The sequence below is a fragment of the Anopheles arabiensis genome, chromosome 2 (genome assembly GCF_016920715.1).
Source record: "Anopheles arabiensis isolate DONGOLA chromosome 2, AaraD3, whole genome shotgun sequence".
NCBI classification, from domain to species: domain Eukaryota; kingdom Metazoa; phylum Arthropoda; class Insecta; order Diptera; family Culicidae; genus Anopheles; species Anopheles arabiensis.
The window spans coordinates 42,241,476-42,258,787 of record NC_053517.1 but is presented as its reverse complement, the minus strand read 5'-3'; the positions used below and the strand labels follow the sequence as shown (position 1 = coordinate 42,258,787).

The window sequence follows — 17,312 nt, the reverse complement described above, 5'->3', positions numbered from 1 at the left end:
GTTACATGTTACCAATCTACTAGTTTAACCATCTTTACGGTTTTGTTTCTTCGCCCTGCTGCAAAGCATATGAGCCCGACTAATCGACTATAAATTCTTCTTTTTATCCCTTCACCTGTCCGTTCTTTCTCCTTCTACCTCCTTTCGACCCTGCAACAGACTTCTGAATGCACCGACGGTTACTAAAATCTGACTACGGTATTACCTGGAGCAGCTGTTCGGCGATCGGTGGCGCAAATCGCGTCCGAACGCCACCCGCCCGGGACAGCAGCCCACGGCCAACGAGTTCGACGACACCGGGGGAAGCCAACCGGGCGCCCGGCCGGGCAGTGCCAGCTCGCGCCTGGTCACCACCAACACGACCGGCAGCACTGCGACCACCATACTGGGCAGCACGGCGGCCACGTCCGGCTCGTCCGTTAGCGGACCGGGTCCCGGGGGCGGTGGCCCGTCGTCCACCGGCGGTTCATCATCGTCGGTCAAGTGTACGGTCGTTAACCGGCTGCACAGCATCACCTCGGTGGGTGGGAGCGGTGCGTCGCGTGCCGCCGACCAGGAAGGGCCCGCCGGCAGCACGGGCAGTAACTCCAAAAAGCGACAGCAGCAACGCTCCCGCATCACGTACGATCGGGAGCAGGGCGTTCGGTTTTACCGCGGCACGGAAACAACCGATAGCAACGATTGTGATTGTGAAGATATTTAGATAAGTCGCGCCCCTCCTTCCGATCCCCAGCTCCCCCACCCCCCCAGTCCCTGTTCGTACGCAGCTAGAAGCAGTAGGTAGCTACAAGCTCCCCCCATCTCCCCCTCACCCTAGACAGGACCAATAGTACACATGCACACCCGGCAACCTGCCGGACAGCAACGCATGCTTACGGGGTAAGTCTAACCAATCTGCCAGCGTGCACGTGGTTATAAGTGTGATGTTGCAAAAGATGAAACCGAACACAGCAAAACATGGTGAAAATGATTATGCATGAGCGATGTATGTGTGTTTGTGTATGTCTGCCTTGGCGTACGTTCCTTTGTGATTCCAGGTGATGATGCGATAGGCTAAATTCAGGCAAACATTATATTCAAACCCCAGAACAAACCAGCAGTGCGAAACGGTGCGGTAGTATCAGCTGTGCGAATAGTAGAAGTGATGAGTGTTATCCCCTTTTTAAATAGGAAATTAAACCCATTTTGCGTAAAGTAGTGTGGTAAGGTAAGCTAAGTTAGTCATGTTAAAAAAAAACAACAAAAACAGACGGTTACAAACACGTGCCATTGAGGAGTGTGTATGAGTGTGTGTACACTAAGGGTTTTGGGGCATGCCGAAACATACTGAGCCATTGTTATCATTCTCATACACCTTACCCTTTAGAAGCTGGTAGAAACTAGAGCAAGCATTAGCTTGTTTCAACTGTTCCATCTGTATGCTTGTAAGGTGAAGGTTTGCCAGAGAAACTGGCACTGAAGCGATGGAGACGCACGGTACTTTACTAGTACCGATAAATGTTTCTAAACTATGGCTTGATCGTGAACGAATTGTCCGTGGAATGACTTTAAACAACACAAAACGCCCTCCCGACAGTAACACTAAAGATGGTATGACCAATGACGTTTGACGACAGGACACGCCTTCCATGCACTTCCACCTTGGGCTGGTAAATAGAGAGATATTTCTTAGAGCAACTATGGTAAAAAAAATCAAAACGGCAGTCCTCTCTAAAGTTTCTCTACACTTTTACCGAACGTACACATAAAATACTTCGCTCGCCTGCGTGTGGTCTGGCCTCTTTTTTTAAAGAATGTACTACTACTTCGGTAGCTTTCTTAAACTGTTCAGGCAAGCTAAGCTAATAATAATGTGCTTTCCACCACTTATACAAATGGTTTGAATAGCTAACAACAAAAAAAATAATAAAGGCAACTTTGCGCCAGATACGAAAACAATTTACGTCACCACGATAAAATGAGAGAATAATTCAGGTCAGCATCTTCTGGGAAGCACGGCACTGGCACGGTGTACCAGCGGACAAGCAGACATTAGCAACTTTGCCATCTTTTCCGGCCTCTTTTTAGTCAGTTGCCTCACTTCCGGTGGCGAACTGACCATTCGCTACACTCGTGGCTGCAGGCGCCACGGGTTCCCGGCTCGCCCTGTGCCCGTTCGACGTGGGCGGAATACAAATTGAAATAATCTAATCCTCACAGCGATATGCTGGACCGAATGGCCGCAGAATGTTGCACACGAAAAAAGTGCACTCACTGTCCCTCTGTCTCTCTCGTACTCTTTCTCGCTCTTTCTCCCTCACTCACACACACATACGCGCATCAGTTGTGGTTTCAAAGCAAAATGTAAAAAAACAGCATTTGCCGGAAGGATTTGATTCTTTTTTTTTTTGTTCCTTTTGCTGGGGATGTTTGCGAAGTGAGACACACATAACGAAGACCATCTACGGAACAGTAACCTTCCGGTCGGAATTCCAGTTCCAGGCTGGATGGTACTGCTAGCCCCAGGCACTTAAATGCTTCTGAACGATAAAACGAATGTGCAAGATGCAGAAAAGGATAATTGTTCATTGAGCCCTTTATCATATAATTAGGCATGTGTATGTGTGTATATGTGAGTGTGTTTGTGTCTGTGTCCGATGGTACTGTAGCTGAAGGCGCTGTGTAAAAATCCTTTGTGGGATATTTTCTCACACGGGCTCCGTGACATCAAACACATTGCTGCTGCCAACCTCGTTATATGGTATACGATGAAAACAATGTAGTATTTCCTTTCCTCTAATCTGAGCTCATTCGCGTTATCGATTCGAAGCAATTCGGTGAGATGCACCTTTTACCGGAACGGAAGTATTGACCCCCCTTTTGGTTGTAGATAACTATAAATTAGAATAGTACAAGAAAAGCAGTAACTGCATGGCGTTGCCACTGCGGGCATTCGGCCAACATGGAGCCATAAATTGTGCTCGGAGCTCGTGGTTGGTGATTTCTGATTATTGATACATAATAGATCTGTAATCGACCGTTGTGTACAGTATACTTGGCACATTAAACACGGTGATATTATGCGCTTTAAAATATAACGATAGGAATACAGAACAATATATGGTAAGAAGCTCATCGTCATAGATAGTGGTGGTAAGGATTTCTAGCGGCTAAGCGATAGGAAACAGGAAAGATAACTTCTCTCTGCTGTCTGCTTTCATAGTATGCATGATTCTTCACCTTGCAGATATTCAAAACAAGCAATTATCTATTTATTTAACTATTGTTATTCTATCATTTCGTCGAAAGTTGAACATAGCAAACACTCTATGCCCGTTTGATACGTCTGTCAATACAATGACAATGATAAATTCAAAGTCAATGCGACATGCACTACGTTTAAAACACGACTTCGAATCGAATGTTCGATAATATAATGGAATTCTTTGTTTATATATTGTTTTGAACATTAGATCCAGACATAAACAATGTGTTGCACATATTAGTTATTGTTATTGCAATGTGTTTTTGTTATTTTCATCCAAATTTATTCCAATGAGTAAAGCAAATACACATTTATTTCTCTTCTAAATATTTATCGAACTTTGCGTTTGAGATTCAATTCTTACTGAATTAATTTTAACACAAACTGCATTATTTTGGTTCGGAAAGTACATTTACGTGGAGTACATACTTCCAGTTTAAATTAAACAAAACATTACAACCTGCCACAGACGTAACACTGGCATGGATTTAATTTTCTATTATGTACTACCACTGAATGGAAGGCGCTTGTTTAATGTTTACTGAATAGAAGGCGAACATTTAATGAGATTGCTATGTTTCAGGGGCATTTGTCGCTGTCGGAAACTATATTTTTCAGCGTTTCTGAGATTGTTACTTTTTTCAATCCCATGAAACATGGAGCCTTTGTCCTTCATATTTTTTGCTACTACTCTTGTTGCATTATTTTAAAAGGGTTAGCGTTGTACTTTGTATTCGAAACATATAACGCTTTAGAAAAACAAACAAATAAAGTTCTGCTTTACATACTTTTCTACGTTTTAGATTGCGCTATCGTTTTCAAATGTATGTGTTACATAATGCAATTAAAACCATGCTAAACCCATTCAAACATCAGCACTTTGTAGATCATACTACCTACCACAGCTAAAGCATGTTTAAAAAACAAAGCTTCCCTTATGACATGGTTTTCATTTTAATACATAAAATTCGCAACCTGACGTGTTTAAACAGAATGGACGCGAAGCTGCTTCATCTACACGCGACGGTAACGGACCTAACGTAAAGATTTCCAAACCCGAACCGGTACCATACCAGCTCGCTGGTTGGTGTATCGTTCGACATATGTAATTATCCGAATCAAAACTGCATCAACTCAGCGAGCGCTACTACGCTACGCAATTGTTTGGTTTCCACTGTCGACGTACTGATATAATGTTGCTCCCTTTCATATCGTACCATCATGGTACAATAGTCATACAGTGATAAGATAATTATACCGATAGCACATAGAAATATACGCATTAAGAGACTAAGAACTTAGTATGTATATCAATATATAGCGAACCAAATGTGAACTGAGTATGGGAAGAAGATGGTAGTCACGTTGACGATGTGCAGTTGCTAGCTCGGTACTTCTTCTGCCATACAGAGCTTACTTGTGTAACAGGTAGACGAATGTGTTGGTTTAACAGTTGTTTTATGTGCATTGTTTTTAATTAATATATCGTACGAATAATTATAGGTATGGAAGTGCTTCGTTTTTCGATTGCTTTAGATTGATTGAACAGAGCTACAGAACTATATAGCATAACTACACATAGAACTACATAAATAAACGGAGCTTTAAACAGCTTTAACATAATTTAATACACTCTTTTCTAATTCAGGTAATATTAACCAAAGTCGTCGAATAAGCTTGAGCATGAACGAAGCAAACCAGCTAACAACTCACACCGTGCAATCGTGACACACGTTTGCTTCAATGACCTATTGAAGCAAACATGAAAAAAGACAAACATAAAATTGCTTTGGAAGATTGCTTTAAACAATTGTACATAATTTTGAAACAATTCAAACAAAACGAACGAAAATCGATCAACAGAGTAACAAACTAAATACAATAACACAACTAAGGTAGATCACGGCACGACCGTAGCGTGTTGATTGCGAGTGGGGTGTGGCTCGAATTCAAACATAAAAATAGGAGATTGAATGCAAGAAGCGTAACGGCACGGCAACGGAGCACAGTCTCTGCCAAGAAAACTGCGCGTCAGAAGGAAAGCTGCGTTACGATACGGGCAGGGTGGTGGTTTTTAACTGTAAAAGATAACATACTTTACCGCCTCCGCTTTTCACTGCAATGCGGGGCAAAATCGACGTAAAAACAATATCAACCCTGTTTGCAGCGTATGTGTGCGATGCTTTTCAATTTCACCCTTTTCCATCCCGGTTACCCGGTGAAAAGTTTCAACCTCCTATCATTTAACACCCTATCTCGGGAAACGGGAAACCCCGCTTTGTGTAACATAACCATCAAAAAGCAAGCTTCCTGTCGGGAAGGGATTTTTTACACGCTGGGTTGTTTTGTCTGTTATCAGATTTCTTCTTAACACTTGTAAAGTGTATTAACATATGGGACCTTCCCCATCCTGCCATTTGCTCGCTGAGAATTTACGAATTTAGCTCCATATTACCCGCCACATTATCTGGTGTGCTAGATTGCTACCGTGTCACTTAGATACGTGTGACGGTACGATGAAAGCTCGGACAGACAGTTTGCCTACGGGCTTTAATATAACCAACCAAACACACATACACCCATACCATACTGTTGTTCCTATACATTTAACATCGTTACAGATTCTGCTAGCAAACAAAAATCCTCCTACCACACAATATCCTTCGCAAAAAGTAAGAATAGAAAATGAAGCTATACACAGCACACAAACCCGAGCATTAACATAGAAATTAACGCATTAGAAATATTGACAACGTGCCTTAAGATATAGTTTGTGCTTTTGTTGTCGCTCGTTTTCCATCGGGTGCAAGTGTAGGGAGTGGTGCAAATAGTGGGGAAATCTATTTTTGATAACTAAAAGCATAAAAAAGCAGAGCAAATCCCTGCAACAATTGAGGTGTATCATTACGACCGTGGTACGGTGGTATGCAGGGTGAGCCTGCGGGCTCATGTGGGTTTTGTATGGATATTAAGCATCCCAGTAAGTGTGGAAAACGAGTGAAAAAGGCGACAACAAAGCACGGAATCATTAACAAGAAACATACTACTCATGGTTATGTGTTTCATATGGCCGGCATAAAAAAGCTAGACGTAAGGATCTTCCTGTACGGCTTGAGCCAACCGTCGGAAGGATGTACCAAATAATGCTCACAAACAACTCAATGCATGCTCCTGGAGGTGTTGAATATTTAGAAAGCGTGCTGTGTTACAACACAGTTTTATGTATCTGTTAATCCATTTCACAAATTGCACAGCTGCGTTTAATGTTTAATGCTTTGCTATCTGGTTTTACACAAAACTTTCAATTGAAAAACCAAAATCTCTTATACCTTTGCTTTAGAAATCCACCTCTTTACTCGCTTCTGTTCCAAACACAATCGTTTATCCTCCATCATGATTCATTACCACAGAAACGACAGAAAGATATGAAAAAAACGCTAGAATAACGAAACTAAACAATACACCACGTATTACCTAAAAGGCTTCCATATAAGTGTGTTGTCCCCCGGGGAGCATACGACCGTCGGTTTGTAAATATTTGTTTAGAGAGGAATGCTTTGTAAATATGTAGGCGCAGATAACATCCACCAACAATCTCCCAAAAACAAACCGACCACAAAGACATATAAATCCTGCATAGTCAAGATTTCCTTTCTCCAATGTGTTTATGTATGTGTGTGTGCACAAATATACCAAATATACTAAGGTGGAAGTGCAAAGAAGGTCCAATGTAGGTGGAAAACTAAGCGGATTTAACGAATAAACTTAGCCATCGCCAGCACACATTCACATCGACACACAACTACTACACAACACAAAACAAGATTCTGAAATTCAAAAGGGACGTACTTCAGACCACGAAGTAGCAGGTGAACAAGACGCACAGGAATGTACTTGTAAGGGACGGTGGGGGAAGGGAGGGAAGGCATCTACAACGCTACAAGCATACTCTCGAGACTCGGCAGGATGCCTGTACGGTACACACACTCCGGTAGTAATCTCCTTCGCCGTGGCTTCTCATCGAATACCCAGAAACCTATCATACACACGTACATTATATTCGTTCTGATATTTAGATAGCGGCTTTAATAATTTGTTGACTCGATTTTTAAGATATTCCAATTGAAAGGTAAGCTACAATTAGGCACTAATTAGAGGCCCTGGAAAAGGAACACGTCTGGAAAGCTCATTTCCATCCGTGTCTGTGCGTGTGTGAGTGTGTAAGGAAAGAAGGATGCAAATAGTCGATGTTTAAATGCGGTAGCCAGCTAAGATACAAGGCATAATGGATTAGGGCTAACAATTCAGAACAAACTACAGGCATGCACGGGGGGGAAGGTGCAACCCGTATTTCCGTGGTAGGGTTACGCGATTTCAACAAAATTCCTTGAATGATAGATTACACACTACTCCAGAGTCTATAATGAACTGTTAACTCGTTTCTCTGTATATTGCACGATTTGCCTGTAACAGTACGTGCGTGTTTGTATGTGTGGGTTGGCGTAATAATATGATAAGAACCGTTTGTATGAGACTTAAGAAGCATAGGCATACGCTCGCATAACTAAACAGGACCCCAACGGATATGTAGGAGATAGGACACCGAACAAAATTTAAAAAAAAAACACCATCCAAACCCGCAAACGATTCAGCCGGTAGGGAGAACATATAATCAAAAGTGTCCTACAGACGAGATAATGTATAACATGTATCGGATGATGCAATCGACAAATAAAAGAGCATTCTTTCGCAGCGATAGGTTGCCAAATTAATCTGATTGGGACATTTCCATGCAGTCATGGAACAACAGAGACAACAGAGTGCCGGAATAAAGATTGCAGCTATGTAGATTACATTGATGAAAAAATATACATATATTTTTGTTTACTTTTTTACTAGCCTGCTCTCATCTGCTACCATAAAAACATAATCGTTTAATTACATCGCTGCATAACAAACAGCTAATCGGTAGGAATGCTCCAAATCGATTAAAAAAAAGAGATAAACAGCAAGATAAAACATGCTATAAAACATGTACCGAACATGAGCCGACCTGCTCGCGATTACAAGACCTCCCCCTCCCCCCCTCCCCTCCCTCCACCCCTCTTCATACGCAGCAAGATTTGATGGGACGGCATGGGCCGTGAAATGAAATCAAAATGGACAGCGAATTAAATGCATTATTCCTCGGCTCATTAGCGCGCTTTTGACACTGCACCAACGGACGACGACGGCGGAATTTATCTTCAATGCTACGATGGCCGTTTTTTTGTTGCTACACTTCCGTTGCTCGTTCATGAGACACGCGGGAACCCTAGACGGGGACAGCGCGTGGCTGATAAACATTCTGTAAATTGAAAATTTAATTTAACGCTCCACTTGTACGGTGAAGTCGATTAAAAAACGAGCTGGCACAAAACAAAACAAAAAGCTACTAAATGTGCAGAGACAAGCCAGTGCATGTGGTGGCAGGTGGAAGCATTTAATTTACAATGTACGCAAATGATAAGTTTGAATGTGCAATAAAAAAAGGTATCGGGAACCCATGCGCCCGAATAAACAGTAGGACAAGCGAATCACTGAGTAATTGGGTAAATTGATTAATTTTGCTATTTTCATTGTCCATGCTCGTCCCAGTACCAGGAACACAGACCCGAACCGTACAATGAGTGTACGGGAATGGAAACATGCTTTCCACAGAAAAAGGGACGCCACTTTTATATCAATATACTATTTATCGGCTTAAAATAACCTTATAGAGTGGGAAAAATCGGAACATAAAATAAATCAAATTGTTGAAAAATCGCAACAAAACAGTAAAAACAGAACGCCCTCGAAAGGAATTCATATTAAAACAAAAAAAAAAATTAGCATGTTTCTAAAATAAACGTTTAATGTTTACGACCAAATCAAAACTAAACAAACACGCTAAAGCCCGTGTACGAATTAAAACCGGAAGGAATTAAATAAAGTTAGAGAAGATTAAACTTAGAGATGAATCCGCTGGGTGGGATGTGTTACAAATGTAAGCCCAGAGTGTGTATGTGAGTGTGGTGCATGTAGAGTAATGTATATGCGAAATACATCGACTTTAGTCCAGTAATAAATCTAATATAAAAATCGAAGAGGATAGAAACATACAAACTTTAAAACAAATACAATTTAAAACCCGCTAACTACTGCTCGTTCATTCAAAAAAGTATAAACATCTAGTATAAACTGATATTATCAATTTAAACTAAACAGACAAAAGGGGATACACAACTCCTTCCGCTAAACCGTAAACAGTAAAACTCTGTTGTAATTATTGTAAACCTTGCATAAACCGATAGCGATAAGCGAGCACCACAGCTAGTGAGGAATGGATCTGGGCCATCCGCCATAATAGCTTTTATCGTTCCGACGATAGTAACGAAACGTCTCGGCGCGTGTAAACATATGGAGGGTAAAAGGAAACAAATCGATTCTAGAGAAAGGGAAACAGTAAGTGCGCAGAGCGTAGCAATGCATAGTGAAGAAACTAATTAATTCTGTTATATTCAAACTGATGGTAACGATGATGATGTCTTGTACATAACCCTACGAATAATGCACAGAAACAAAGCGTAACAAAACAAGAGAAGGTAACCAAGATAGAAAGAAATGAAATAGAACGAGAGAAAGTTTAAGAGAAAACCAATACAACAAAAATAAACAACCAGATGAAATGAACAATTTGAAATAAAGACGATTGAAATATTTAAAACCGAATGCTGTTTTTTCTTGCGCTCGTACCGAATTAAATCAAAAGAAAATTGTACCACTGCAATTCTCAATGAAATTAAAAAAAAAAACATACACACAGCTACATACCTTTATGTCGTCCTCCAGAACGCTGATACAAATGTCAATTACGGAACCGCCGATGATAAGCTTAAAAGAAGAGAATAAATAATTATTAAAATTCCGTTCATTTATTTAACCACATTCTTGCTGTTTCTTGTCTATCTCACTGCAGCAACTATAGGTAAGTTCTTTCGAGTAGCGTAACGTGCATCTAGAATGCAACAAGCGATATGATTATGAACGAACCCTCCATAGCTCTTGCTTTATTTTATTTTGTTTTGCATTTTTTGTGGAATATGAGTCTTAAAACGCATAGCTTAACTAACCGGAGCGCCAGCGCCGTTAGCCTTATCCACTTTAGCATTGTTGCTTTGCTTGGCCGGAGTTGAAGAACCATTTTCAATGCGTGCTAGCTCTGCCGCAATCTCCGCAGCAACGCGGGCATTATTTTTTATCAAAGCCATATCTGAAAGCAAAAAAACAAGAACAAACAATTTCGCATAAACCCACCTAATGGAACCGCATGGTATAATCTTACTAGACTCGAGACTTTTCCCACGCGTTAATTGCGAAACGGCGGAAAGTATGAACGGTGTTACTTCCTTGCCGTATATCCCTTTACGTTCCGCATCGCCGAGGGCTTGCGCGATCACAGCATTCATCTCGGTGGCATCCATCGCGTACCGTTCCGGTATCGGTACACCGATGACAATTCCCGACCGCAGCCCAAGCGCCCGGTTCATGTGCACCATCTTGGCAGCGTCGGTTGCGTTCGTTAGATTGTAGGTCGCCTTAGAACCACTGGAGCGTGTGTAGAAGGCAGGAAATTCACAGTCCTCACTACCGTAGGTGGTAACGCATACGCCTTGAGTTTCCTGGAATAGGATAATGGTGGATGGACGAATTAAAATCCATGGAAAAGTATAACGCCGTATGAAAGAATGTTATTTCATTCCCCGAACAAACTGCACGAAGGAAAAGCATAGAATGATATGATTTTAATGAATCTGCACTCTAAATATCGCAACCATGCAGCCCATTGCTACGGGAGCTGGGTAGTGTAATAAATCTCGAATTATCAATTACTATAATAGTCTGCTCATCGAAACCGCTCTGAAGAAGATTTATAATTCTGCATCCCATCCCGGGCGGACCACATCCTACCAGCGCTTCACGAGTAAAATGACGTTAAATAGTCCCCGGGGATAGCTTTGGTGCTGTGTGCACGGCAGCAAACCGTAGCGATAAATCATTTGCACTGCACTGCTTAGCCTGAATCTTCCCGTAGACCACCGTATTATAACCGGAGGCCCAGCTACTCACCAGATATTCCAGCGTTCTCGGTATGTCCAGGATTGACTTAACGCCGCTCGATACGACCGCCACCGGGCAGCGGCCCAGCTCGATCAGGTCCGCCGACACGTCCATCGTGCGCTCACCTTCGCGATGCACACCGCCGATGCCACCGGTCGCAAAGATCCGTATGCCGACGGCATCGGCAACGAGCAGTGTGCCCGCCACCGTCGTGCCACCGTTGCGCCCGGTCGCCATCACAAACGCCATATCCCGGCGGGACGTTTTCACCGCTTGTGTGCCACTATCGGCTCGAGCCAGCAACCGCAGCTGCTCCACCGCCAGGCCCACCTTTATGCGTCCGCCCACAATCGCTATCGTGGCGGGAACTGCACCCTGCGAATAGTGAACGTTACATTTAGCAAAGCTGACGCTGCCACGTAAGGGGCATTGGAACGCTAAGGCCAAGCATTATGTGGAAGGTTGTTAAAGTCGGTCAAAGTTAATCCTGAAGCTTGCAGTGGCTGCTGCTATGGTGTACTAAAATCTTAGCCAGCACACGTAACTCAGACATTTTGCGTTTTTTTTCTTTTCTTCATTTTTTATACGCTGCAATTCACCTTCCTTCCGGTGGTGAACTAACCCGACCCGACGAAACCGGTGCATCCCGTGTAGCTGAAATTTGCTTTTAATTGAATCCTGTGGTTTGGAAGCAGCAAATGCACCGACTGCCCAAAATCCCTGTCCTTCCTGCTGTGCTTGACATTGAGGTCGGTTCTTAGTGCACGGGAACCTTTTCATCCACCAGCTGTGAATTCCCCGAGTGCGGCCACCGCACCGAGTGCTACCATCCCCCTCACACTCCGGTGCATTGCGGATAGTGGTGGTGGTGATGGGGTCGGTGCGGTTTGCGGTTTTGTTAGTAGTTAAAACTCAGTTAGTAACCGAAATTGCAGTCGAACGCCATCCTCCGTTTAAACAGGTCCCCATCGGGTTCCAAGCACCACAGACTACCTAAATTGTCCTCCGAACGAGAATGAGAACGAGCTGCCTGAAAGCAACGCTACTGATACCATCTTTTGCTGGCTTTAATGTAAAAAAAAAAACATAATACGCTAACAACAGTAGCGTACGCTTGCGTTTGCGGTTGAAAGGACGCTAGCCCACCAGGGAGATGTGCTAATTGCTGCAGTTCCAACGCAAGGCCACAGTTTATGTATTACCGCTCCGCTTGCCCACCCCTTCCTCCTACCCCTTCTAAAGTGTTGTCACCCACCTGCTGTCTCACGATTTGCTCCACCTCTAGTGCCGTGTCGAGATTGTGCGGATACGGCATTCCGTGGGTAATGATGGTTGATTCTAATGCCACTACCGACTGTGGCGTGTGCCGGAGGGCATCACGTACTTCCGGTGCGATGTCGATCAGGGACGGACTGTTTTCGTTTGCACCATTTCCGGTCGTCCGAATGGGAAGAATGACAGAGAGAGAGATAGAGAGGGAGAGAGAGATATAGAGAAAGAAAAAGGGAACGGCGTTTAGTATATTTATTTGGTGGTGCTATTTTTACTTGTATTTTACCTAATACGGCCCTGGGTTGTACCGTGTTTGCTTGTACAGTACCCTCGGGATGAACGAAGCAAAGCAGCTGCTGCTACGCGTAACATTTTGCCGGCTGATAATTAAGCTACAGAATTTGTAAACCAAAGAAGTAAGTAAAGGTAGGATTATTCTAACAGTAAGAATTACAAACTTGTATAATTTGTAAAAATAAATATTATAAACAATGAAAAAAATACAACGTACTACAAATTTCCAAAAACGGAGATATTAAAAATTTAAAAGAAAAATGTCGCATTTCTTCGTGTAGTTGAAAAAATTGTTAAAAAAAATCAACAAATTTACAACATTTCTACTTTCTAACGATAAACACTCTGTCTACTTCAGTTCCATAACAGTCGGTACCTTTTTTCACCCGCAAATAAAAGCGCAACAGGTGTGGCAATATGAGCATGCGCCCTTGCTACCAATGGCACTGATTTCTTCGATCGTAACGATGGCAGCAGCTTCGCATGGAAACGGCCGCTCGTTGTTATTTGTTTTTCGATGAAAAAAAGCAACCCTCTACAAAATACACACAGTTCGCAGGGTCGCAGTCGGTAGATCAGTTGGATTTTTTTAGAATTACGCATTTTATTTTTCTAATCTTATACTCGTTACAAGAAAAAATCCGTTCGGCTCAAACAATTCTAAAGTAAAGGCACCGTAATGGAGGGTTTGCCAAAGTTGCCGGGGAACGATTTTGCCAACCGTATGCGCCAAAAGCATCACGTACCGCAAAGCTTCAAGTACGTCAATGGCTACCCGATTCCGGTCCGCCCGGAGTGTGGTCTCGGGGGCGAGCGGCTGAACGAGGATTCAATCCAGTTCTGTCCGGAGCCGAACGGCGGCGGCAACGATACGGTGCTGTACGACCCGATCCTGACGTACGGTCGGGTTCGCCATCTGCCAGTGAAACCGTACCGGCCCCACTTTGTGCTGTACGATCAGAAGACGCTCAAGTTCAATGCGTTCTTCCGCCAGGCAGTGCCGGAGTCGGCCACCGAAACGTTCCGCATCCGGTACGTGCACATACTCTACTTTCTCGAGGACGACACGATGACCGTGCTGGAGCCGACGATCGAAAACTGTGGCTATCCCCAGGGCCGGCTGGTACGGCGGGGCCGCAAGCTGAAAAATGCCGACCGGGAAGAGTTTTACCACTGGAAGGATTTGAACATCGGCATCGACGTGGAGATGCATGGGTACGTGTTCCACATCACCGATTGCGATGCGTACACGAAGGAATTCCTGCTGAGCAACGGTATCGAGCTGAACGAGATCGAGCTGCTGCCACCGGATCCGGCCATGAACGAGCGCTCCATCAGCCAGCGGCAAACGTTCCGGCATCACAAAATGTACCCCGTGCCGGACGATAAGTTGCGAAAGTATCTCGAATATCAGGGAAAGGTTTTGCAGTAAGTACTCGTGTGGGTCGTTACACGTGGGTTATCTTATCAGCAGCAGTACTGATGTACGATGGGATGTTTGCACTTGGAATGATTGCAATGTGTTGGCAAGATGTATAATCGGATTTAACATTCCACCGTATCGGTATGATACTTTCAATGCATTTTTTCTACAATCGAATGAATTTATTCGACAGAATTCTGAAATTCACAAATCCAATCTTTGTCCTACTTGTTGCGATATTACCATACGTGCAATATTCGCATTAAATTCATCACTTTTTCACAGCTTCGATTGTGTATTGGATGAGCGGGACCGTGAAGGAGGCGAACTGATGACGTACAAGCTGTTCTACTACCTAGAAGATGATACTGTCTCCATCAAAGAGCTGAAGGAGAACCAAGAAGGGCGCGATTACTTCCCAATGTTGCTGCGCAAGCAAAAACTCCCGAAAAATTGGAAAGAAAATCCAGGTATTGTACACAATGTATCGAGCAACATTTGACCCCATTTTGTCCTTACGCCTTTGTCGCTCCTGCTCCAAACTCCACAGTTTCTCACCCTTCCATTTTCCTGGAGAAAAGTGATGCCGAAGTGTCGGAGTACTATTCGCCGAAGGATTTTATTGTCGGAACAACCATTTTCGTCTACGGCCGCAAATTTCTACTACTCGACTGTGACGGTTTCACGCGCTGCTACTACGAAAAAGCTCTCAAGCTGACCCAGCCGGACCGGGTACGGCTGGACAGCTCGCCCAAGCGTGCGCCACGGCTGGAGGTGCCGAGCTATCTTGGGCTCGGTACACCCGAGGATTCGCTAGCCTCCTACCACAGCCTCGTGCCGAAAAGTCCGAAGAAGGACGTCATCACGTACCTGGTGAATGTGAACAAATTCCTCCGGTACGGCTGTGTGCTAGATACTGCCCACCCGGAGGATAAGATACGCAAGTTCGTCCTCAGCCTGTCGCTTGCGGACGGGACGATCACCATCATGGAATCGTCCGTCGATAATTCAGGCATTCGGGGGGGACGGTTTCTGTCCCCTCGCAAGGTGTGGCTTCCCGGATGCAATCCTGACGAGCCGGAGTACTACACGGCCAAGGACCTGCACATCGGGGCGACGGTGGTGGTGTTTGCACATCGCTTTAAAATCGTCAGTGCCGACCTGTACGTGTATCGGTACATGCAGGCGTACCCGGAAATATTCTCCCCGATCGCTATCGACAGTGTGCGTAACTTTCTGCTGGCCGAAGGCCATCTCAAGGACGATCTGCGACGGGCGACCGAAGAGGAGTACCAGAAGCTGGAGCAAAAAGACGGCCCATCGGAACAGGGCGAGGTGCAGAAACGGCTGGCCGGATTTCAGATCGGTGACTCGAACGGTCCTTCGCCTGCGCCGATCGCTTCACCGCGCGCTTCACCGGTACCTTACGGAGATGCGCAATCAGCTCCCTTTGCCGAACCGCCGGAACATCCCTGCCCCCATCCGATCATTCCCGACGAAGAGCTGCGGAAAGCGTACCACACCAACGAGCCGGACGAGCTTGCCATACAGGCCTACAACGTGCCGGAAGATCCGACATCCTCACGACAAGGCTCGCCCAAGAAGGGCTCAAAGTCGGTCCATTTTCAAGACGACTGTTGAGACGGAGAGACGATTACCTTTCGTCGTTTGAACTTGCCGTGCACGTGAAGGATTTTCAAAAGGATTCTAAACACACATACACAACACTGCACTACACACACATAAAAGACACACGCACGCACGCACACAAATACACACTCCGAAACGCGCACACGCGGCTGCTCGTCAGCTGTTCACGTACACTTTTTGTTTACCTTCTGAGCCGGCATCGAGCACAGCCAATGTGGCCAGATTATTTTGGCGGTTTTCGGTAGGAGCACCAATATTTTATCTGTAGTTTTCGGTAGGTTAAAATTCGAAACTCAGGGGGGAGAGAGTGCTAATGCGTAAAATAAAAGTTCCATCTCACGAGAATATGCATCCTTTCACTAGGAACATTGTACTAGGAATTCAAAGCCAAAGAAGGACTAAGATGCACATTTTCTTCTCAGTGGTGGCAAGTTCTTTTTCTCGGGGCTCCACGCGAACGCTTAGGGCCGCTGAAGTGCTCCATCGGATACGATTTTATCGTACGTGCTGTCATTTGATTTTCGCTGGATTATTTAGATTGATTTGATAGTTTGGCTGAGTTTTATAGTTCCATGATTAAAAAAATTGAGATTTTTTCCTTCAAGCCCTAGATATATATACATCGGTATTTCTGGTCACTTTGCCCACAGGTCAAGGCGAGCTTTTTGGCAGCCACCGTCGCAAAACCGTCGCAAAACGTCAAAACCGGCGTCGCATGTACTGCAAACCGACGTCGCCAGCGAGCGAAACTCGCAACGATTTCGAGGCGCTGGCGACGGTCGTTTTTGACGTTTGGCGACGGTCTTTGACCTTTCGAGCGAGCTTTTGCCCTGCGGGCCAGTGTGGCCAGATTATATTGGCAGATTTCGGCAGAAGCATTATTGAGAACGCAACCATTTAACCTTCGTTTCTTTGACCAAAAATACACCCTCATCTTTATGACCACCTACTGTAAGGATATTGACATCCCAAGTGCCACAAATCCACTAAACGACCACTAAACGGCTTCTAAACGACTCAAGTTCTCTACCTAAACGGAATATAGAAAGACTTCGTTTAGCAGACGGCAAACGACTCATGCATTCTAAAAATAGCGAAAAAGCTGGGGGGGGCTCTCTGTTGGTGGGATACCCCAACCAGTTGAGGATCTTCATCGCTTGGAGGAGAGCTTTCTCATTTCCTCTGTACTGTTGTATGGTTTCACATTGAAGTTATGCATCGCTAGAACAAGAACGGCGATACCCAAGTAGCACAATCCTGTTAAGAAACCGTTATAAGTATGCCTAAAAG

At 44.3% G+C, this 17,312-nt stretch overlaps 3 protein-coding genes across 8 annotated transcripts in view; 2 read left to right on the top strand and 1 right to left on the bottom strand.

Moving 5' to 3' along the window:
• The window catches only part of LOC120893205, a 137,423-nt gene extending 127,429 nt beyond the window's left edge, over nucleotides 1-9,994 (top strand). For all 6 annotated transcript variants that reach the window (XR_005738116.1, XR_005738114.1, XR_005738113.1 and 3 more), the window contains one exon: nucleotides 160-9,994. Coding sequence is in view for 1 of the 6 variants with exons in the window: in XM_040294958.1 (XP_040150892.1) it covers nucleotides 160-193 (34 nt within the window). In the remaining 5 variants the exon portion in view is untranslated. The remainder of the gene's footprint in view (nucleotides 1-159) is intronic.
• Nucleotides 1-16,386, bottom strand: part of LOC120893206 (pseudouridine-metabolizing bifunctional protein C1861.05) — a 183,843-nt gene extending 167,457 nt beyond the window's left edge. The window contains exons 1-7 of the mRNA XM_040294960.1: nucleotides 16,031-16,386; nucleotides 12,942-13,047; nucleotides 12,639-12,795; nucleotides 11,393-11,758; nucleotides 10,608-10,944; nucleotides 10,396-10,535; nucleotides 10,097-10,156 (exon numbers count right to left, since the gene is read on the bottom strand). Of these exons, the coding sequence (XP_040150894.1) occupies nucleotides 10,097-10,156; nucleotides 10,396-10,535; nucleotides 10,608-10,944; nucleotides 11,393-11,758; nucleotides 12,639-12,795; nucleotides 12,942-13,027 (1,146 nt within the window). The 5' untranslated portion in view covers nucleotides 13,028-13,047; nucleotides 16,031-16,386. The remainder of the gene's footprint in view (nucleotides 1-10,096; nucleotides 10,157-10,395; nucleotides 10,536-10,607; nucleotides 10,945-11,392; nucleotides 11,759-12,638; nucleotides 12,796-12,941; nucleotides 13,048-16,030) is intronic.
• On the top strand, nucleotides 13,515-16,367 carry LOC120893207 (EF-hand domain-containing protein 1-like). The gene is made up of 3 exons (XM_040294961.1): nucleotides 13,515-14,377; nucleotides 14,658-14,842; nucleotides 14,923-16,367. Exons 1-3 carry the CDS (start codon nucleotides 13,629-13,631, stop codon nucleotides 16,011-16,013), a joined length of 2,025 nt encoding a protein of 674 aa, XP_040150895.1. The 5' UTR covers nucleotides 13,515-13,628; the 3' UTR covers nucleotides 16,014-16,367.
• Nucleotides 16,387-17,312: the final 926 nt, after the last annotated feature.